The sequence below is a fragment of the Anolis sagrei genome, chromosome 1 (genome assembly GCF_037176765.1).
Source record: "Anolis sagrei isolate rAnoSag1 chromosome 1, rAnoSag1.mat, whole genome shotgun sequence".
Lineage (NCBI taxonomy): Eukaryota > Metazoa > Chordata > Lepidosauria > Squamata > Dactyloidae > Anolis > Anolis sagrei.
This window is the reverse complement of record NC_090021.1, coordinates 333,553,241-333,576,568: the sequence shown is the minus strand read 5'-3', so window position 1 is coordinate 333,576,568 and position 23,328 is coordinate 333,553,241. Positions and strand designations below refer to the sequence as shown.

Sequence of the window (23,328 nt, the reverse complement as noted above, 5' to 3'; positions counted from 1 at the left end):
GGGGTTGCCTCTGAAGACTGCCCGGAAGCTGCAGCTAGTCCAACGCTCGGCAGCCAGACTACTAACCAGTGCTGGGTACAGGGAGCACACCACTCCGCTGTTACACCAGCTCCACTGACTGCTAATTAGCTTCCGAGCACAATTCAAAGTGCTGGTGTTAACCTATAAAGCCCTAAACGACTCCGGCCCTGTTTATCTCTCCGAACGTATTCTCCCCTATGAACCATCAAGATTATTAAGATCATCTGGAGAGGCCCTGCTCTCGGTCCCACCAGCCTCGCAAGCGCGTCTGGTGGGGATGAGGGACAGGGCCTTCTCAGTGGTGGCCCCTCGACTCTGGAACTCTCTCCCACTGGAGATCAGAACCGCCCCTTCTATCCTGACATTTAGGAAACAGGTGAAGACTTGGTTATGGAGACAGGCATTCGACGAGTGAGCCAACACCCTGAGATATGGATGGAGGATGATGAGCAACGATTTTAGTGTGACGACTGACCATTATAGTTATTGAATGTAATTGCTGTTTTAATGTTTTACTGTAATATGTGTTATGATGTTTTATTGATTGTATGTGATATTATGGTTGGAAACTGGTCTGAGTCCCTCAAGAGAGGTGAGAAGGCCGGTATACAAAACTTTTAAATAAATAAATAAAATTGTCAAGAAGAGCTTCTTTTTTTAACATTTAGTAACATTTATTTCTGCATTCGGTATCAAGTACATAAGTGCAAATATTTAGAGTCCATAATTAAATCCTACAGAGAATGTCATACAAATTTGTGATACATGTTACAAGCCGGAAGTCTTCAGTTCCCATACATGTAAATCAGCCCATGGATCCCTCGAGAACAACCAAAGAAAAAGTACTGGGTGGGTTGGTTCTATGTAGTCGAATTTCCTTTGAAAGAGTTCTACAAAATGGAGTGTAACCATTTAAGTACCAATTGCTCGTTATTTCGTGTATTTTTGTCACTTGTGCTGAAAAGAAACAGAAACAACACCGAAAAGACCTCAGTCTACGATTCTAGACAGTAAAGATAATCCCAACCAGCAAACCCAGTGGACATAGAAGCCAAAACTGCATCGGTGCACTAAGCAGGAAAGCCCTAGCCACACGTAACATTAAAAGTTATCGAAGCGATGCCAATAGAAGTAATAGTAGTAGTAGTAATAGTAGAAGCACTAGAAAATTAAAAAAAAAAAAGAAAGTTCAATAGTAGTTTAGGCTCTTACCATCATGCACTTGAGAAGCAACACAAGAACCACACCTAGAACACTTTTCTCTTTACTATACTTGAGTGCTCGACACACGTGATTGCAAATAGTCTAAGAGAGAGTACAGAAACAGCAGGAGAAAGAGGGGGAGAGGGAGAGGGAGGGGGAAATAAAAGAACAGCTGCTTCATCGTTTCACATCTCTGAGATCCTAGTGTTTGAAAGAGAGAGGGGTGAAGACAGATGCAACACATGTTGAGAGCAGTGGGGACAAACGTGGAACATTTTCGTTGTGCTGAGTGTAAACGCACCGTTCCTCTCCAGGGGAGAAAACAGGTTTGCCAAACTGAAAGGGAACCTGGCAAAGTTGGCCACTTTCTATGAATTCACCCAATTTTTCGCCTCCCCTACCCCTGGAGTCACTTTGCACTTTGAAATAGTTATTTTTCCAAAAAGATGCTAGTGATAAATGAACAGAAACATATGACAATCCATATGTTCCTCTCGCTCTCTTTCTCTTTCGTAGGATGTCACACAGCCAACCTGAACTACTTCACATGAGGAAGAAGGTGCAAGACAGGCGTCCTGGATAGTGTTTGATGTCCTGGCATCCGCACAAGTCATTTCAATTGTGGAGCCAGTCTGGAACCCAGCTCACCCCATGACTAAGGGGCATGGGGTGAGCGCCCTTCCTTTTCAACACCTGCCTTCACCCACGGAGAGAGACAGAGATAGAGAGGTAAAGGAACAATAAATTATAATCAGTCGAAAGTAAGAACAGAGCTGTTTTCATCCCAGACTCCCTCATCATTCACTCTTGTAGTTGATGGATTCTTGCTGCTTTTTTACTCAGCCTTCCGCTTAGCTCCTGGGATTTTTGCTTGGATCCTAGATATGAAGAAAAGAGGAGAGAGGAAGGAAGAATTAGACAAGCCAGCTCCCATGCAGTATAATTAATGTTCTGCAGTAAAAGGTTATCCCTTTGACACAGATCTTTTCTCTAAAAAATACAGAGACACTTAACATAGGTGTTCTGTCGCGTGTTGGGCCTGTAACAGCTGTCTTTTCTATAGGACGTATACTTTAAGCCCAACGGGAAGCCAGGGGGCCTCAAAGAGAGGTTCTCCGGGATTTTTCTGAAGTGATGGTCTTTAGAGTCTTTAATGATACAACAAAGTCTTTATTATGGAACAAACAACACGTCTTCAATGGTTCAAACAACACTTCAAGGCTTTCTTAGTCTAGTTCTCAATGGGCTGGCACCTGACTTTGATTAACTGAACCTTCTCTGTAGGAAAAACCCTTTTTAACCTCTCCCAGGCTGCTTACTATCTATGCCTCATCGGTGTGGGTCCTACTACCGATTCCAAATGTGTCTGGGTATCGAGTAGACCTACCAGCCAAGGCTTGTAGATATTTCAGATGGAGTTCAGTGGATCTGTAGTGCTGTCCTCCCTCAGAGAATTCTTTAAAACTTCAGGGCTGTTTTCCCTCTGTTTGCTGTGAGGCTGAGAGGCTGTGAGCTCTCAGCCAGAGCCTTGGGGCTTTTCCCCTGGAATTTCTGTTTCTGTTTCCCCGAATGTTCCTTTTCCCTGGAAGAAGCTTTTCTACGGAACGAGCTGGTCTACGTCCTATCGTTTAGCTTCCTTATGTGAGACTGCCCAAAAATGGATCCTTTCCCTCCCAGAGCTCTGAACAAGGGGCAGAACCACAGCTTAATTATGATGGACAGGAGGCCTGCCCTATGACTGCAAACAGATAACAGAAAGAAAATAAAGTTGGAGCTCCTGGTACAGCCGTACCAGCACAATAGGAAAAGAATGCTTTTGGATTGTTAAATCCCCCCACCGAGAAGCAACATGAAGAGCTGAGCAGACTTGAAAACTTGGGAGCACTCTGAAGCAGGCCACAAAAAAGCTTAAGTAGCATGTTCAGCAATTGTGCTATTGTTCCAAGAACGGAGGTTCTTGCTACTCTTTGATGTGGAAAGGAGTTCGATTCTGTCTAGAAATATGAAGGATCTCTTCAAAGCTGGAAAAGCTGATGGAAAACTTGGAAACATTGTCATTTGGACTCCAGCTCCCAAAATCCTTTAGCCAAAGGCCCAAAGCAGGTACCTGGAAGACAGAAGTTCGAGGCTGGAACTACACTACCCTATATCCCAGGATTTGATCCCAGATTATCTGATCCCAGATTATCGAGTTCCTCGACTCTGGAACTCCCTTCCACTGGAGATCAGAACTGCCCCTTCGATCTTAACGTTCAGGAAACAGGTGAAAACCTGGCTTTGGGGATTGGCATTCAACGAATGAGCCATGATCCTGTGATATGGATGGATGACGACGAATAATGACTTTGATGACGACTGACCACTGTAATCATATGATTGTATTTTTGCCATTTTAATTGTTTCAATGTTTTAATGTTTTAGTGTGATTTAGAAATATGATGTTTTAATGACGGTCTGTAATATTGATGTTGGAAACCGGCCCGAGTCCCTCGAATGGAGGTGAGAAGACCGGTATACAAAACTACCAAATAAATAAATAAATAAATAAATAAATAAATGATTATCCCAGATTATCTGGCAATGTAGACCCATATAACCAGTTCAAAGCAGAATAATCTGGGATCGGGTCCTGGGATATAGGGCAGTGTAGATCCTGCCCAAGACTGTGTTCCAAGTTTGGCGGAGAGGCTTGGGGCTCTGTCACATGGAAGAGTTAGGTACGATTACTGTTCAGATTCTTCCAATCCTTTGATCTAAAACCAATAAACTTCATGGGCAATTCTGGTAATACTGCAGGCCACATTTGCATCATTCTGCTATAATACTTCCCTGGTTAATAGCTGCTGGTATTTTCCAAATTAAGGTCTGACATGGAGGCTTCTAGTTTACAGCATTTGTTCTTTTCATTACAAACCTGAGATCTACCAACTGGCGCCTTAGGTATATAAGATATAATAAAGCACTTTTCCAGATCAATGAAAAAAAGCATAGCTTTTGGTTTTGCTGGTTGTCTCCTCTGTGCTGGAGGAAAGTTCTGAGAGTGCCTTGGACTGCGAGAAGATCCAACCAGTCCATCCTCCAGGAAATAAAGCCCGACTGCTCACTGGAGGGAAAGATACTAGAGACAAAGTTGAAGTACTTTGGCCACATCATGAGGAGACAGGAAAGCCTAGAGAAGACAATGATGCTGGGGAAAGTGGAAGGCAAAAGGAAGAGGGGCCGACCAAGGGCAAGATGGATGGATGGCATCCTTGAAGTGACTGGACTGACCTTGAGAGAGCTGGGGGTGGTAACGGCCGACAGGGAGCTCTGGCGTGGGCTGGTCTATGAGGTCACGAAGAGTCGGAGACGACTGAACGAATGAACAACAACAACAACAACTCCTCTGTGATAATCCATACTTAGGAATGATTTCTTGAATCTGAACCAGATTCTCCCAAAGGTCTTTTTAAAACTAGGGTGTAGATTGCTGCAGTTGTGGTTTGGTTTCAGGGATAATATTCCCCTTTCTGATTTCATATTAAGAAACATAATAACACTAGAAAAAAAGCAATTTAACTAATATAATAATAATAATAATAATAATAATAATAATACTCCACTTTACCTATCTGTCCGAACGCATCACCCCCTATGAACAAGTTAGGACATTAAGATCGTCCGGGGAGGCCCTGCTCTCGATCCCGCCAGCCTCACAAGCACGGCTGGTGGGGACGAGAGACAGGGCCTTCTCAGTGGTGCCCCCCCGGCTGTGGAACGCCCTTCCAGCAGACATTAGATCGGCCCCCTCTTTGCTGACGTTCAGGAGAAGAGTGAAGACTTGGCTCTTTGAACAGGCGTTTAATTAAGCAGTGCAATTAATTGATTGACCATGGAACATGGAATAATGGACTAAGAGATTGGATTACGATTTTGCTGATGAGACGTGATGGATTAGTTATATGGATGTATTGATGTTATATTGCTGTATTGATGTACTGTTATATTGTTGTAGTTGCCCTGATTACTGTTTTAATTGCTAATGCTGTCCACTTTGTATACTGACTTGGCTGTAAACCGCTCTGAGTTGCCTACGGGCTGAGATAGAGCGGTGTACAAATAAAGTAAATAAATAAATAATAAATAAACTTTATCTCTCCCATAGGAGACTCAAAGTGGAGGAAGGAGCAAAGGATGCCTTTTGGTTATGTTGTGCCTTCAAATAAAAAATATATCCACTTAATGGTGAGAATAAAATGTTGCAACTAGTTTCAGGAATTGTGAGAAAATAAACCAGGACTATTAAAGTGTTTTTACAATATTTTTTTCTTTAAAAAAACAACAATAATTGCAATCTCCTACAGTTTTATCTGAAGAACCCTAAGTGTGAGATAATTCCAGATAAACCTATCTATTTATGTATACCAGAGGTAAATATACTCTCATTGTTGTCTATATAAATAAAAATATAATGTTCATTTATGGGATTAACATAACTCAAAAAACACTGGATGAATTCTCACCAAAGTTAGACACAATACACCTATCAGGCCAACGAGTGACCATCACTCATAAAAACACTGGAAAACATAACGGAAGGGACATAAAAAGCCAAAAAAGCAAAAAGATGCTACAGCGCATGTGCACAAATGACTCACCCAACCAAAAAAAACCCCACAATAGTATATTCACACTCTCTTCCAGACTACAGTTCCCAGCATCCCCACGACTAGGCTTTATAGGAAGATGATCCAAATGCACTGCATCCAAGCTTTCTTCTCTTTGGATTTCTTTGAGAGCATCCCAATCCCTACATATTTCCAATTTTCTATTCCTGGGCTGCAACTTCCAGCAATCCTCCAGATAAAGAGATGAGATAGAGATAGGTAGGTAGGTAGATGGCTGGATCAGGAGGACTTCTGGGAGTTGCAGTCCAAGAATAGGTAGAGAAGGAAGAAAGGGGAGAAAGAGGAAGGGAAAGAAAAGGTGGAGGGAGGGAGGGAAGAAGAAGAGAAGGAAGGAAGGAAGGAAGGAAGGAAGGAAGGAAGGAAGGAGAGAAAGAAAGAAAGAAAGAAAGAAAGATAGAAAGAAAGAAAGAAAGAAAGAAAGAGGAAGGAAGGAAGGAAGGAAGGAAGGAAGGAAGGAAGGAAAGAGGGAAGGAAGGAAAGAGGGAAGGAAGGAAGGAAGGAAGGAAGGAAGGAAGGAAGGAGGGAGGGAGGGAGGGAAGGAAGGAAGGAAGGAAGGAAGGAAGGAAGGAAGGAAGGAAGGAAGGAAGGAAGGAAGGAAGGAGAGAAAGAGAGAAGGAACTCTCTCCCAAATGAAATTAGATCTGCCACCCCCCTCCTGACCTTTAGGAAACAAGTGAAATAGTGGCTGTGGAATGAAGTGTTCTCAGAATGTTGACGGAGACTGGTAACTGACTAATGTATTGACCACAAAGTGCGGATTGAGTCGGACATTGTTTTTAACTTGGCGAAATGGTTTTATATGTATGTCATTTATTGTATTTTTATCCATTGTTATGTATGATGTTTAAATGGTTTTATTTGTTCACATTGAATCCTTGCAGTGAACCGTCCTGAGTCCCTCTACAGAGGTTAGAGAAGAACGGTATATAAAAGTTTTTAATAATAGTAATAAGAATAAGAATAATGAAGAGAAAGAGGGAGGGAAGGTTGACCACAGCAATGCCTGGCAAGTACACCTAGTTCCACAGAAAATTTCATTAGCCAAAAGACATTTGCTTAGTTTTATCAGTTTGGTTGTGGGATGGGACATCTGTTATCATTGTTTTTTAAAAAAATCTGGACTTCGGAAATCCTTCCTTGTTGACCACATGCATGTCCCAGTCTATCTCAGTCTTCTGCCCATTGCATCTGTACCCCGTCATGGCGCAATGGGTTAAACCCTTGTGCCAGCTGAAGGTCAGCGGTTTGAATCTGTGAGATGGGGGTGAGCTCCTATCTGTCAGCTCCAGTTTCCCATGTGAGTACATGAAAGAAGCCTCCCACAGGATGGTAACATATTTGGGCAACATCTCTATAGATGACTGAATCTCTTACACCAGAAGCGACTTGCAGTACGTTCTCAATTAGCTTCTGACACAATAAAAAAAATCCTTACCTACAGAAAAAAATGTGCACTTACTTTGCCACCACAGTATTTATGTGAGTCCGCACAAGTCCCAAGTACTGATCAATCTGTGCCTGGGGGGGAAAAAAGACAATGAATTCATATGGTAAGAAAATACATCAATATTACACAGAGGTTGTTTCTCAACTACAAAGCTAATAGAGCTCGTGACATATTCCCCAAGACAGTTAGAATTTCTTCTGCTCTTTCTCAACAGCCTTTCCTAATGTAGCAGATGTGTTGGACTACAACTCCTATAAACTCAACCACCTCAAAGTCAGTTTGACTTCACATTGGAATTCTAGCTGTAGCACAGCACATCAGGAATCAGGTCCATGAAAGCTGATTGTATGGCACTGTTGTTGATTCTTCTGGGCAAACTTGGGTCCCTCCAGGTGTTTTGGACTTCAACTCCCACAATTCCTAGCAGCCTTGGGCCCCTTCCTTTACCCCCTCAGCCGCTTAAGCGGCTGAGGGGGAAAAGGAAGGGGCCCGAGGCTGTTAGGAATTGTGGGAGTTGAAGTCCAAAACACCTGGAGGGCCCAAGTTTGTCCATGCCTGTTCTGTAGTCTATTCTTTTGATCAGTTCAAAGCCTTGTCTCTTTGGAAACATAGACATATAATCAAACTACACCACCCGACTTTATTCTCTGCTGATTCTAGTGATGGATCCCGGTCAATTAGCATTGTGGAAATATATTGCTTTTCTAGATGTGGCAAATAAAAGAAAACAAACAGCAAAGCACCTAAATAGCAAACCATATACAATAATCCACCCATCGTTTACCTATATGTCTAGTTAAACATACTTTTTTTACCATTTCTAGTTAAACATTCTTTTTTTTACAATGTTTACAACTTTTTAGAATGATTGGTCAGTGGGTTCAGGCTGAAAGGAACTAGATACGACTCAGATGTATAAATGGAGATTATAAGCTGAGAGGAGATATGATAGCCATGTATAAATATGTGAGAGGAAGCCACAGAGAGGAGGGAGCAAGCTTGTTTTCTGCTTCCTTGCAGACTAGGACGCGGAACAATGGCTTCAAACTACAAGAGAGGAGATTCCATCTGAACATGAGGAAGAACTTCCTGACTGTGAGAACCGTTCAGAAGTGGAACTCTCTGCTCCGGAGTGTGGTGGAGGCTCCTTCCTTGGAAGCTTTTAAGCAGAGGCTGGATGGCCATCTGTCAGGGGTGATTTGAATGCAATATTCCTGCTTCTTGGCAGGGGGTTGGACTGGATGGCCCATGAGGTCTCTTCCAACTCTTTGATTATATGATTCTATGATTCTATATATGCACTATAAAAATCCTACTTGTGATATAATAATCACTTCAAAGACATATGGCGTTCTCTCTGAAATGTGTATGCTTCATGTTAAGCTATTCATGGCCAGCAGCTTACCCTGTAGCTTGATTTTTCTACACAAATATGATAAAAAAAGAATATGAGATAGAGAGAAAAAAGAATTCAAACCTCAGAAGTAACCTGCTGAATCAGCTGTTATTCTAATGTGCAACTAGACACATTGTGTGGAGAAAGAAAATTTAAAAAGTGTAATACAAGTAGGTTTTTCTGCAATTGAAATTGTGGGCTTTAATTGGAAACGAGTTGATTTCTTAAAGCAAACAGATGAGAAAAAGATATAGAAGTACAGTATGATCTACACCACTTCCAGAAGGGATACATGCCATGGCTTCACGTGGATTTCCAAAACTAGGGATAATTGCGAATTCTATTGAAATGAAGAAATTTTGGGCCAGGAATAACACAATAATAATAATAATAATAATAATAAGAAGAAGAAGAAGAAGAAGTTGCACTGAAGGAATGAGAAAATGCCATAACCGATCCCCGAATAAAAGAAACAATCCCCTCCAAAATGTCCTGAGACGCACTTTAATTACCCATTGGGTTGCTCTCTACTTTTCATTTAAAACCCTCCTACTAGATACATCCTACCTCTGTTCATGTCCAGTGTTTATTTTTAAAGTTTTAATTATTACATCTGGCCCGGCCATAGGTTTTTAAATCCTTGCGTGTTATTGTCTATATGTGAGTTATATTAATTGTATTGTTTATTTCGCTTATTGCTTGTTGTTTTTATTGATGTGTTGTTGGGCTTGGCCTCATGTAAGCTGCTCTGAGAGATGGTGGCAGGGTATAAATAAGGTATTATTGTTATTATTATTATTATTATTATTATTATTATTATTGCAAGGAGCATATTATTATTATGATTATTACTACTACTACTACTACTACTACTACTATTATTGCAAGAAGCAGTTCTACAGTTATGGGATTTGTACCGAGACTGTGGCGCTGCTGGCTGGGAGTCAGCTGCATTAAGATCACTACTGACCAAAAGGTCATGAGTTTGAAGCCAGCCTGGGTCGGAGTGAGCTTTTGACCAATTTGTGTAGCTTGCTGTCAACCTTTGCAGCCTGAAAGACAGTTGCATCTGTCAAGTAGGAAATTTAGGTACCCCATATGCAGGGAGGCTAATTTAACTAATTTACGACGCCATAAAAATCTCCAGCAAGCATGCAAAGAATGAGAAAGTACTTCATCAGTGTAACAAATGGACGATAAAGCGACAGCTCCCCTGGTGGCCAGAATACCCTCATCAAAAATCTGTGTGTCTGTCTATATATGTTGTGTGTCTATGACATTGAATGTTTGCCATGTGTATGTACATTGTAAGTCCCTGAGTCCCCTGTGGGGTGAGAAGGGCAGAATATAAATACTGTAAATAAATAATAAATAAATAAAGACTACTGCTATCTTTCAATTATACTAATAGTATATTATTAGGACCAAATAGCTGAATTTCCCATCTGTGACTAAAAAGGATAAATGTGTGAACATATGCCTATCTGGGACTATATTGCCAAATAATCCAAATTATCAAAGCTGATAACCCACATAAAAACCCTTCTTCATTTGAGCAGGGAATAATTGTATTTTTGAAAACAAAATGACTGTTGATTTCATAATATCATTACATTGTTCCTAATCACATTTCCCCCCAACAGGTTTAAAGGGGCCTGTCCTCACAACATTGTCCTCACAACACCCTTGTGAGACTAGTCACGCTGGGGGAGAAAGAATGGGGTAATGTGAAGGCCATTCACCCTACAACCCAAGGATCTCTAAAATCCAACTCATAACCCAAGGAATCAGCTAGTTCCTTAGCTCCAGTCTGACACTTAAGCCAAGGAATCAACTAGTTTCTTAACCCCAGTACAACACTTAACCCATGGGATCAGTTGGTTCCTTAACCTCAGTCCAACACTTAACCCAAGAGATCACCTGGTTCCTTAACTTCAGTCCAACAGTTCACCCAAGGGACCACCTGATTCCTTTATCTCAGTCCAACATTTAACCCCCAAAATCAGTTAATTCCTTAAGCCTAGTTCAAAACTTAACCCCAGGGATCAGTTGGTTACTTAACCCTGGTCTAACACAACCCAAGGGATCACCTGATTCTTTAATCTCAGCCCAACACCTAACCCAAGGAATCTGTTGGGTCCTTAACTCTAGTCCAACACTTAATCCAAAGGATCATCTGATTCCTAACCCCAGTCCAACACCTAACTTCAAGAATCACTTGGTTCCTTAATCCCAGTTCAACACATAAGCCCAGAAATCAGTTGGTTACTTAACCTTGGTCTAACACTTAATCCATGGGATCAGCTGATTCCTTAACCTCAGTCCAATATTAACCCAAGGGATCGGTTAGTTCCTTAATTCCAATCCAACACTAAATCCAAGGAATCAATTGATTCCTTAACCTCAGTCCAACACTTAACCCAAGGGATCAATTGGTTTTTTAACTACAGTCCAACACTTAACCCAATGGATCAATTGGTTTATTTACCTCAGTTCAACACATTCCCAAGGGATCCGTTAGTTCCTTAACCACAGTTCAACACTACCCATGGGGCCAAATGGTTCCTAGACCCCAGTCCAACACTTAACCCAAGGGATCAATTGTTTTTCACTCTCAAGCCAACACTTAACCCAAGAATTCCATTGGTTAGAAGAAGGATGCACCGGGACTGTGGCACAGCTGGCTGGGAGTCAGCTGCATTAAGATCACCACTGACCGAAAGGTTATGAGTTCGAAGCCAGCCCGGGTTGGAGTGAGTGTCCGACCAATTTGTATAGCTTGCTGTCGACCTTTGCAGCCCGAAAGACAGTTGCATTTGTCAAGTAGGAAATGTAGGTACTGCCTATGTGGGGAGGCTAATTTAACTAATTTACAATGCCATAAAAATCTCCAGCAAGCCTGCAAAGAATGAGGAAGTACTTCATCAGTGTCACAAATGGACGGTGAAGCAACAGCTCCCCTGGTGGACAGAATACCCCCATGAAAAGTTGGAATGTTAAATTGCCTCTGTGTCTGTCTATATATGTTGTGTGTCTATGGTATTGAATGCTTCCCATGTGCATGTACATTGTAATCCGCCCTGAGTCCCCTCCTGGGTGAGAAGGGCAGAATATAAATATTGTAAATAAATGAATGAATGAAGAACCTTCAGCCACCCAGAGTTTCTGGCCTACAGTTCTCATTAACTCCTGATGAACATATTCAATAATAATAATAAGAGATTGTGAGTGTTGTAGGCCAGAATATGCAGCAGTCCACATATTCCCCAAGCCTGCTCTAGGTCATACCAGCTCTTTCCAACGCTTAACATCATATTCAGTATACAGAATCGAATTAGCTTACGATTCATTCAGGTATTTATTGATTTGTTGAGTCATTTAATGCAGCTTCATTACGTGGCTTGAACCTAAGAAGGCCAGCCACAACATCAAGGGCTCATTCACCTGCTCATCCTCCAATGTGATAAATGCTATCATCTGCAAGCAATGCCCTTCTGCGCTCTACATAGGACAAACCGGACAGTCTCTACGCAAAAGAATAAACGAACACAAATTCTGACATGAGAGAGGGCAATATTCAGAAATCATGGCAGGAGGTCTAAACCTTACAGATCACTCTGGTACAGACTTCAGAGTGGCCATTCATGGGCAAAAAGGTATCAAAGGGAGGCTCCAAAATGGAAGTATTGAATTACAAGTTACCAAGGAATTTGGTCCATTTCCTCCAGTTCCATATGGATTAATTAGTCTACAAGTAGTAGAATTTCTCAAAGCATACCCTTGTGAAGGATCAATAAAATTACTTCATGCATATTTTAAGTTATTACAGTTTGACCACCTCTCCTTTAAAATGATAACATAGCCCTTTTGTTTCTGTTGGAAGAGATTAAGAGTTTCCTCTTTGGAAATGGTGATTCCACCTCCCTCTCAAATGAATACACCAGAATGATAGGACAGCCACAAGATGCACTTTCTTACATACCTGGTACTTGTCATATACAACAGGTAGGGAAAACATTGAGACCACAGCTAGAGAGAGAGAGAGAGAGAGAGAGAGAGAGAGAAGGAAGTGTTACATTACAGTGTTCAACAATCATATATTTGTGATATGTATTCTCAACTGGGAAGAATACAAGATAACTAATAAATATAAAAATAAGAACAATATTTGCCAATTTAGAGCAGATAAACTGAATGAAGTGGGGTAGATGTTGAATCCCAGAGGAAGAACATCTCTGTACTTAATCACCATACCAGTTCAATAATCAGCAAGCAGTTTATTGAAGGATATATAAAAGCAAAGCAATAAAAATGGTAAAAACTGGATAATCCAGAGAAATGAAATAGTCCATGAACTTCAAAGTAAAACCACAAAATCCACTCAGGTAACAAGGTGTAAAAGGATGGCCACCAGGAGCAGTAGTAGGGACGTCACTGATTTATCAGGGTCTTCTACTATTTGCAATAGATTTACTAAATTGATAACACAGCTAATAGCTTGTAATATTTTGTTGGTCTTTCTTCAATGTGTAGCGCGGCTTGACTTGGAAGTATTCGAAACAGAGACTTGGCTTGAAGAGAAACTGTAACAAGTTTATTGAAGTATAAGAGATGCTTGATGGTTTCAATGTTTCTTAACTCCTAGAGGCACATTTCTTTAGAGGTTACATTTATAACATTTCATAAAACAACTCCTGAGAGGACTGTACCTTCAACTAGACAGGTTTTAAACTTATTTTGCTTCAAGCTGTGTTTCTTTCCTTAACAGATCACTCCAGGAAAGAAGGGAAGAGAAAAAGAAGGAAGGAAGGAGAGAAGGAAAGAAAAAAAGGAAGGGAAGAAGGGAAGAGGAAGAGAAGGAAGGAAGGAAGGAAGGAAGGAAGGAAGGAAGGAGAAAAGGAAAGAAAAAAAGGAAGGAAAGAAGGGAAGAGGAAGAGAAGGAAGGAAGGAGAGAAGGAAGGAAAAAATGAAGGTAGGGAAGAGAAGGAAGGAAGGAAGGAAGGAAGGAAGGAAAGAAGGAAGGAGAGAATTAAAGAAAAAAGGGAAGGAAGGAAGGAAGGAAGGAGGAAGGAAGGAGGAAAGAAGGAGGGTAGGTTGGCAACAGCAATGTGTGGCAGGTAAAGCTAGTCATGATATAATAGTGCAGTATCATAAAAGGGAATTTGCCTAGGAAAGAAGTAATTAAGTTGCCTTATTGAAATATGATCTATTTATCTAAAGGTAAAGGTTTTCCCTAACAGTCCAGTCATGTACGACTCTGGGCGGGGGGTGCTCATCTCAATTTCTAAGCTGAAGAGCTGGTGTTGTCTGTAGATACCTCCCCAGGTCATGTGCTCCGCATGACGCATGGAGCACCGTCACCTTCCCACCAAGGCGGTACCTATTGATCTACTCATATTTACATGTTTTTGAACTGCTAGGTTGGCAGAAGCTGGGGCTAACAGATAGATACATTTATCTGTTTTGCCCACTGTTTGCTTTGAGTGGAAAGATTTTCATGTGCAGGTCTTAGAGTTCTTTCTTATTCTTTTGGAGTTTGGCCTATCTCTGAGAGTTTCCGGTTTTGGATTTCTGGATAAGGGAGTCTCAACCTGCATCAGGAGGAGTATTAAATGAAAGTTGCAAAATAACTGATCAGCAAAGGAGCAGGGATGATGCTTTCAGGAATGTATTTTAGTGGAGCTGATCAATAAATATTGCCACAAACATTCAGCTAAGAGATCTGTAAAAAAATAATTGACTTTACCCATTATCAGAAGAGTTAGGCCATTGAAGAGAGCTCCAACGTAGGTCAACAGCCACATTAGTACTGCAAACTAAATTGGAAATACAATCATTACACATTAGATTGTCAACAGAGCAATAAACTGCCCTCGGAAAACTTAGGTTTACAATTCCAGTTTGCTAATTATTCTCCCACTCATTTCATTCAGTTAATTAAATTTCTACAACAATGTATTGTAAAATGCTGACACCTTTTCAGTGACCTATGAATTCGATGCATTCTGTAATTTTTCAACCACAATTGTCTAAGGGTGAATCTATAGTGTAGGATCAATGCAGTTTGACACCACTTTAACTTCCATGGCTTCACTGTATCTGGTTGTAATCCCCAGGTTGTGCCAGTCAGTTTTTGTATGATATTGTTTCTAGCACCCAATTTTTGTTTGATATTCAGGCAGGGCTTCTTGTAGATCAGAGAACGGTCCAAGGTAACTTCCAGATATTTCAGTGTGTTGCAGTGCTCCAGTGGGATTCCTTCCCAGGTAATCCTCAGAGCTTGAGATGTTTGTCTGTTCTTAAAATGAAAAACACATGTCTGTGTTTTAGATGGATTGGGAATCAGCTGGTTTTCCCTGTAATAGGCTGTAAGAGCACCTAAAGCTTCAGAGAACTTCTGTTCAACCATCTCAAAGCTCCCTGCTTGAGCGCTGATGGCATGATCGTCAGCATAGATGAAACTCTCTGTCCCTTCTGGCAGTGGCTGGTCATTTGTGTCTCCTGCTGAGTATGCCTGCCTAGTGTAGAACACATCTCACCATGCTAAAACAGTGGATGTGGCTCTTAATGAGACATGCCGTGTTATCACAGGATGTCTGTGCCCTACACCACTGGAGAAATTGTACTGTTTAGCTGGTATTGCACCACCTGACATCTGCTAGGAAGTAGCAACCAATAGTGAAAGGACCAAGGCAGTGACATCTCTGGCCCATCCCCTGTTTGGATATCAACCAGCATGCCAACACTTTAAATCAAGAAATAGTTTTCTAAGATGTACAGAGACACTCGGACTCAGCAAGCGAGAGTCCAAAAGTGGCAGGCTAAAATCCAGAACCTCAATCAGTGGCTGATATCAAATGAGAGACTCCCTCCTGGGCACATAGAAAACTGGGAGACTTGGAAGGCACTGAACAGACTGCACTCTGGTACCACGAGATGCAGAGCCAACCTTAAGAAATGGGGCCACAAAGTGGAGTGCACGACATGTGAGTGTGGAGAAGAGCAAACCACTGACCACCTGCTGCAATGCAACCTGAGCCCTGCCACATGCACAATGGAGGACCTTCTTGCGGCAACACCAGAGGCACTCCAAGTGGACAGCTACTGGTCAAAGGACATTTAATAGAATGCCAAGTTTGCAAACTTTTGTTTGTTTGGGTTTTTTTTAACACAATACAATTGTTTGGTTCGCTCTTGACATGATTCTGGAGTGCACCCACTACTCTGGCCGGCCCAGTTTTAAAGTGTCTCGATGTATTGTTATTGCTATTGTTTACTTTGCTTAACTGTTTTTAATTTGAGGATGCTTGCCATAGATGCAGGCGAAACGTCAGGAGAAATGCCTCTAGAACATGGCCATATAGCCCGAAAAAACCCACAAGAACCTATTGTTTTTAATTTGCTTTAGGTATTGTTTTGTTGTATTGTGTTTTGAGGCTTCGGCCTGTGTAAGCCGCATCAAGTCCTTTGGGAGATGCTAGCGAGGTACAAATAAAGTTATAATAATAATAATAATAATAATAATAATAAACAAATAACCCCCATGGCTAAATGCTATAGAATCATGGGAGTTGTAGTTCTACAAGGTCTTCAGCCTCCTCTGCCAAGGAGGGTTAGTGCCTCACCAATCTATAAATAACTTTATTCCTTAGCATTGTGCCACGGCAATTGGTGTCAAACTGCATCGATTCTGCAGGAAAAGTCTTGGGAGTGAGCACAAAATGTACCAATATGAAATTGTAACTTCATTTTAAGTCCTTATTAGAATTCTAAACACATGTTCAGTAAATGTATGTCAGGACCTAGAGCATGCTGCATAGGATTTTGAGTGGAAAGATATGTCAGCTTCACTGCCTACTTCCCAACCATCACTGCTTGGTAGAAACAATCCTGATTAATTCTCTGTCATCCCTCTCTATCAGATACTCTCTTTCCTCCCTTTCCTCCTATTTTCCATCTTTCAATTGCTGTAAACCGAGTTTAAAGTGCAAAAGTAGTTTGTGCTCAACCCATAATGGGGGAAAGGAGAGAAGGGGAAGAATCATGCCCATCCCTGTCTCAGGCATAAGGAAACTGCTACAGCCTCTCCCAGCTTGTCATAGAATTATAGATTTGGAAGAGACCTCATGGGCCATCCAGTCCAACCCCCTACCAAGAAGCAGGAAAATTGCATTCAAAGCACCCCCAACAGATGGCCATCCAGTCTCTGTCCATATACGACTGGAGGCAATCTGTGTATTTCTGAATCTATTCCTGGGAAAGAGACATTTCCATTTCGAATTAGCTTCTGTTGGAAAAGCACAACTCAGGACAGTATTCTTCAGATCCCTTCTCTGTACTCTTTTGAGCTACAGATTACCACACACACACACAGTCCATCAAACTGGTTTTTTTAGCCCAGTGGTTTCAAATCTTTGGTCATCCAATTGTTTTGCAGTTCAATTCCCAGAAAGCCACCAAAGAAGGAGCCTCCACCACATTCTGTGGCAGAGAGTTTCACTGCTGAACAACTCTCACAGTCAGGAAGTTCTTCCTAATCTTCAGGTGGAGTTGCCTTTCCTGTAGTTTGAAGCCAGCAGAAAACAAGCCTGCTTCCTCCTCCTATATATTGTTTCCCCTCACATATTTATCCATGGCCCTCATCATGTCTCCTCTTAGCCTTCTCTTCTGCAGGCTATACATGCTCCGCTCTTTAAGCCACTCCTCATAGGGCTTGTTCTCCAGATCTTTGATCATTTTAGTTACCCTTCTCTTGACATATTTCAGCTTGTCAATATCTCCCTTCAATTGTGGTGCCCGGAATTGGACACAGTGCGATTCCAGGTGTGGTCCAACCAAGGCAGAATAGAGCATGGGTAGCATGACTTCCCTGGATCTAGGTACTATACTCCTATTTATGCAGGCCAAAATCCCAATGGCTTTTTAAGCTGCCACATAATATTGTTGGCTCATGCTTAACTTGTTGTCCACAAGCCCATCCCTGTAGTCTCAGGCAAAAGGAAACTGCTGAAGCCTCTCCAGCTTGTTGGTTTTCCCTCTTTAATAACTGGCATTTTAGTTTGCCTCTGTGATATGTTTAGAAGGTATGTCAGGGTCTTGTATGGCTTTCATTCCATATGCAGCAGAACCAGACTGAATTATGCAAAAATAATCAAATATGTGTTCGCTTGTTTCATTTACACATGCAGATCTGAGTTGTTCTTGGCACAGAGCTGCATTTCCTCTCAATGCAAAATTGATTGATTGAAAGCACACAATGTACACAGCCCTCCCTATTACATCTTTGCTTCAATTAACCAATTGACCAAGGCCACCTCCTGTGGATAATTTTAATTCTATGCTGGCTTTAAACAAAAGAAGTCAATAAATAATTAGATCACATCGACACATCCTCCAAATAAATATGTGTGGATGCTGGTTTCGGCTTTTGCCAATCCCCAGCTTCAAACAGAGCTGGTCGAGCCCAAAGGGCAAATACAAGAGGAAGGGAGGGTGCCAGCATATTTGCATTTACAGATTTATGGATGTGCATTTTCCCCAGATCCCAAATTCCTCTTAGTATCTGAATGACCTGATTAGAGAAGCTGACTCTGGCCAATTTGCAAGTAGGGCAGGGAGATTAAAAAATAGCTGGTGAATGAAAACCAGAGGCAACACCAAAACATAAACAAAAAGAAGAATCAATACTAAAAATGAGTCTTTAACTAATATCTCAAGTGGAAAGAGGTCACGAGTGGGAAATGTTTAAGAAGCCCTGGTCCACTTCAAGTAACCTTACATATATCTAGCTAGGTAACAGCAAAGCCTAAGAAACCATGTTAGTGAATGGCCAAGATGAAAAATCTTGATGTGCATTGGGCTCCACCAATGCGGATCAGCACTCCTTAGCTGGTGTCTTAATGCAGAATGATTTTGGGGTGCATTGCTGATTTTTCCAGCAAAAATATGTAGTCAAGCAACAGCAGCTGGATATCCAAAGTATTGTCGAAGGCTTTCATAGCCGGAATCACTGGGTTGTTGTAGGTTTTTCGGGTTGTATGGCCATGTTGCAGAAGCATTCTCTCCTGATGTTTCACCTGCATCTGTGGCAAGCATCCTCAGAGGATGTGAGGCTTGTTGGAAACTGGACAATTGGGTTTATATATCTGTGGAAGGTCCAGGATGGGAGAAAGAACTCTTGTCTGCAGGCATGTAGCCAGGGAGGGGGCTTGAGGGGCTTCAGTCCCCCCTGAAATTCTCAGGGTGGTCCGCAAGAAACATAAACGGTTATGTTTATTCATATCATGATCTGATCACTATGCTCAATATATCCCATATGCATGTGGGTATTGGGATAACAATACAAAAGGTTTGCTAGGGTAGATCCTAAGCCCCCCGAACCAAACTCAGACCCCCCGAAACGAACTCAACCCCCCCCCCCCCCAAAATCAAAATCCTGGCTACGGGCCTGCTTGTCTGTTGGAGCTAGGTGTGAATATTTCAATTGGCCACCTTTACAGGCCTCAGACATCAGAAGAGCTGCAAGACTGAGAACAAGCCACAAGAGTAAAGACAAATATTCCATCCAAAGGAAAAGTGTTCTTGCCATACATCAAGGGAACCACCGACTGCATAGGAAGCTGATGAGGAAGCACAACATACAAACTATCTACAGACCACTAAGAAAATACAACCAAAGCTACGTTCAGCAAAGGACAAGAGGGATCCTCTCACCTCTGCAGGAATCTACTGGATACCATGCAGCTGTGGACAAGTCTACATAGGGAACACCAAACGCAACATTGCCCAGGAACGAATCAAGGAACATGAAAGGCACTGCAGACTACTTCAACCAGAGAAGTCAGCCATAGCAGAGCACCTGATGAACCAACCTGGACGCAGCATATTATCTGAGAACACAGAAATGTTGGACCACTCCAACAACCACCATGTCAGGCTACACAGAGAAGCCATTGAAATCCACAAGCATGTGGACAATTTCAACAGAAAAGAGGAAACTATGAAAATGAATAAAATCTTACTACCATAACTAAAAAAAACCCCTCTAAAATCATAACAGTAAATAAAAAAACAAAACTCAATCACAGGGAAACTCCAGATAAGCAACAATCAGGAACACCTGGTCACCTCTCAACAAGGAAATCTCCCAGGCAGTAACAAGCCACACCTAAAAACTGTCAGGCCATCCAATGCCAATCAAGGTGGCCAATTGAAACATTCACACCTAGCTCCAACAGACAAGAGTTCTTCTCCCACCCTGGGCATTCCACAGATATATAAACCCAATTTTCCAATTTCCAACAGACCTCACAACCTTTGAGGATGCCTGCCATAGATGCAGGCGAAACATCAGGAGGGAATGCTTCTAGAATATGGCCATACAACCCAAAAAACCTACAACAACCCAGCTGGATATCTATTTTACAGAATTTCTCTGTTCTAATACTAATAGACATGCCCTATATCCTCATGTATAAGTTAAGAATGTTTCATCATAAAGTAATTCCTAAAAGTCCTGCTCAACTTATCCATGGGTCAATGTGAGTACTGTACCTTAACTCTTGATTTTGCCCTTGATTTATACATGGGTATATACGCAGAGGCGGCCCTAGGTAATTTTCAATTGTAAGCAAACAGTTTTTTGCCCCCCCCCCCCCAAACAAATCACTGATATATATCTTCTGTTCGTCGTGGGAGTTCTATGTGCCATATTTGGTTCAATTCCATCATTGGTGGAGTTCAGAATGCTCTTTGATTGTAGGAGAACTATACATCTCAGTAACTACAAATCGCATATGTCAAGGTGTATTTTCCCCCAAGAGTGCCTCAAGAGCGCCCCTGGTCAAAATCAACTGTACTGCAAATGCTTACTTTGCGTAATGGGTTGAGCCGCCCCTGTATATACGGCAAGTCCACTTGTGAAGACCTAAAGTCCCAACAGGATTCCAACACATCTTTTCGTCTGAACCAAACTGGCCATTTGTGTTGCATGACCCCTGATTTTAGCAGTATGAGAAAAGGTGGGATATATTCTATATGCTCTCTGCCTGACACCCATAAGCTTATAAATCGGACACAAACTTCCAAGCCAAAGCTCAGGGAATAGTACATTTGTTTTGAGGCTGTCCATGCTTTCTCCAACTCATCCTGTCGATTGCTATCCACCTACTTTTAAGGAATCCACCAGATCCTGGACCAGGAAGAGTCGCCTGAGCTCCTTGACTGTGCAGTTCATGTACGACTGGAGGCAATCTGTGTATTTCTGAATCTGTTCCTGGGAGAGAGACATTTCCATATCCAAGTAGCTTCTGTTGGAAAAGCACAACTCAAGTTAAAAAAGTATTCCTCAGATCTTTTCTCTGTATCTCTTTTGGGTTACAGGCAGAAATGTGCAGGTTACCAGACACACACAGATCATCGAACTGATTCCTTGAGCCTTGTTAATTGACATTCATACATTTCCATGAATTGCCAGGAAAATATACAGCTATCAAAAAAGTGAACAAGCAGTATTGCAGCAAGCTATCAAAACAAGGAATAGTTTGGGACCCTGACACTTGAGGGAGTGTCTCTTCCTACATAGACCTGCCTAAGAACTTAGGCCTGATGAAGCATCTTAATAATAATAAATAATAATAACACTTTATTTGTACCCCGCTACCATCTCCCGATGGACTCGGTGCAGCTTACATGAGTCCGAGCCTACAACACAACAATAAACAATAACAGCAATAATACAAAAACAATACATAACTCATAAGCAAAACAAGCAAAAACCAATAACAATAACACAATGCATTTAAAAACCTATGGCTGGGCCAAATGTAATAATTAAAATATTAAAAAATAATGCTGGGCATATACAGGTAACATGTAATTGGGATAAAGGTTTTGGAGAGAGAAGAAATGTACAGACAATCTAAAGTCATTATTAAAGTGCGTTTAAGGACATCTTGCTGGGAGTTTCCTTATTCTGGAAAGGCTCACTGAAACAGCCACGTTTTCAAGCTCCTCCTAAGGACTGCCAAAGTTGGAACTTGCCTAATGTCCCTGGGGAGTGAGTTCCAGAGTCGAGGGGCCACCACCGAGAAGGCCCTCTCCCACGTCCCCACCAATCGCGCTTGCGAAGGTGGTGGGAGCGTGAGCAGGGCCTCTCCAGATGATCGAAGAGATCATGTGGGTTCGTACACAGAGATGCGGTCATGCAGGTAGGCGGGTCCCAAACCGTTTAGGGCTTTGTATCTTCCTCTGTATTCCACTGTAGGGGGTCAATTCATTGTGGGGAAACATGCTTTGACACCTCAAATGTGGAACATGTTCCCTTGGCGGTCCAAATGGTGCCAATGTGGGTCTCATTCCAGTCTACCAAATCAAAATTAGAAATATTTTATTTATTTACCACATTTTTACCCCGCCCTTCTCAACCCCCGAGGGGGGACTCAGATTAGCTAACACTGGCAACAATTTGATGCAGTAATCACAGTATAACAATAATATAAAAACCATAAATACACAGTAGATTAAAACAGTCGTATAACTGTTTCCATTATCATTACAATCATATGGTCCAGTTCAATGTACAAGGTGCCGTTGTGCCTGCTATTATTTATTTATTTATTTCAGTTACTTATACCCCGCCCTTCTCACCCCCAAGGGGGGACTCAGGGCGGCTTACAGAGGAAGGCACAATTCGATGCCTATGTCAAAAATACATACATACATAAAAGCAATTAAACAGTTAACAGGTTAAAAACATCAGTACATAACATAATAATAAACAATCTCATGGTCAGTGTTCAGAGTTCCATAAATCCATTCCGTTCCGTTAATTCCTGCCCATCATCAAGGTCTTTCCTTTAGCTGCCAGATTGTTCAAAAGCCTGGTCCCACATCCCGGTCTTCAACTTTTTTCTGAATGACAAAAGGGAAGTCGCTGATCTAATCTCCCCGGGGAGTAAGTTCCACAGGTGAGGGGCCACTACCGAGAAGGCCCTGCTCCTCGTCCCCGCCAGCCTCACTTGTGATAGAGGCGGGGTCGAGAGCAGGGCCTCCCCAGAAGATCTTAGACTCCGAGGTGGGACGTAGAGGGAGATCTGTTCGGACAGATACACTGGTCCGGAACCGTATAGGGTTTTGTAGGTCAAAACCAGCACTTTGAATTGTGCTCGGAATTGGATCGGCAGCCAGTGGAGCTGATATAACAGGGGGGTGGTATGCTCCCTGTATGCTAGCCAAACACCTGGTTCCAAAACCACAATTTCAGTTTTTTCCTAAAGGTAAGAAGGGAGGACACCGATCTAATCTCACTGAGGAGCGAATTCTACAAGAGGGGGCCACCACCGAGAAGGCCCTGTCCCTCATCCCCACCAGACGTGTTCGAGGCTGGTGGGACTGAGAGCAGGGCCTCCCTGGGGGATCTTAAACTATGAGATGGAACGTAAAGGGAAATATGTTCGGAAATAGTTTTCCAACTGTGTTGTCGAAGGGTTTCATGGTTGGAATCACTGGGTGAAAACCTTTGACAACACACTGAACATCTCTACGGGGAGAAATTGTTCCAAGACACATGGAGATTGGAAAAATTAAAGACTAGG

General features: G+C 42.0%; 1 protein-coding gene across 3 annotated transcripts in view; it reads right to left on the bottom strand.

The window, feature by feature from the left end:
* Positions 1–670: 670 nt before the first annotated feature.
* RTN1 (reticulon 1) overlaps positions 671–23,328 on the bottom strand; it is a 210,362-nt gene continuing 187,704 nt past the window's right edge. For 2 of the 3 annotated variants that reach the window (XM_060753969.2, XM_067463065.1), the window contains 5 exons: positions 20,904–21,042; positions 14,481–14,550; positions 12,717–12,763; positions 7,351–7,409; positions 671–2,102 (listed from right to left, as the gene is read on the bottom strand). In XM_060753969.2, coding sequence (XP_060609952.2) covers positions 2,060–2,102; positions 7,351–7,409; positions 12,717–12,763; positions 14,481–14,550; positions 20,904–21,042 — 358 coding nt within the window. In that variant the 3' untranslated portion in view covers positions 671–2,059. The remainder of the gene's footprint in view (positions 2,103–7,350; positions 7,410–12,716; positions 12,764–14,480; positions 14,551–20,903; positions 21,043–23,328) is intronic. The other variant, XM_067463064.1, reaches the window with a different exon arrangement.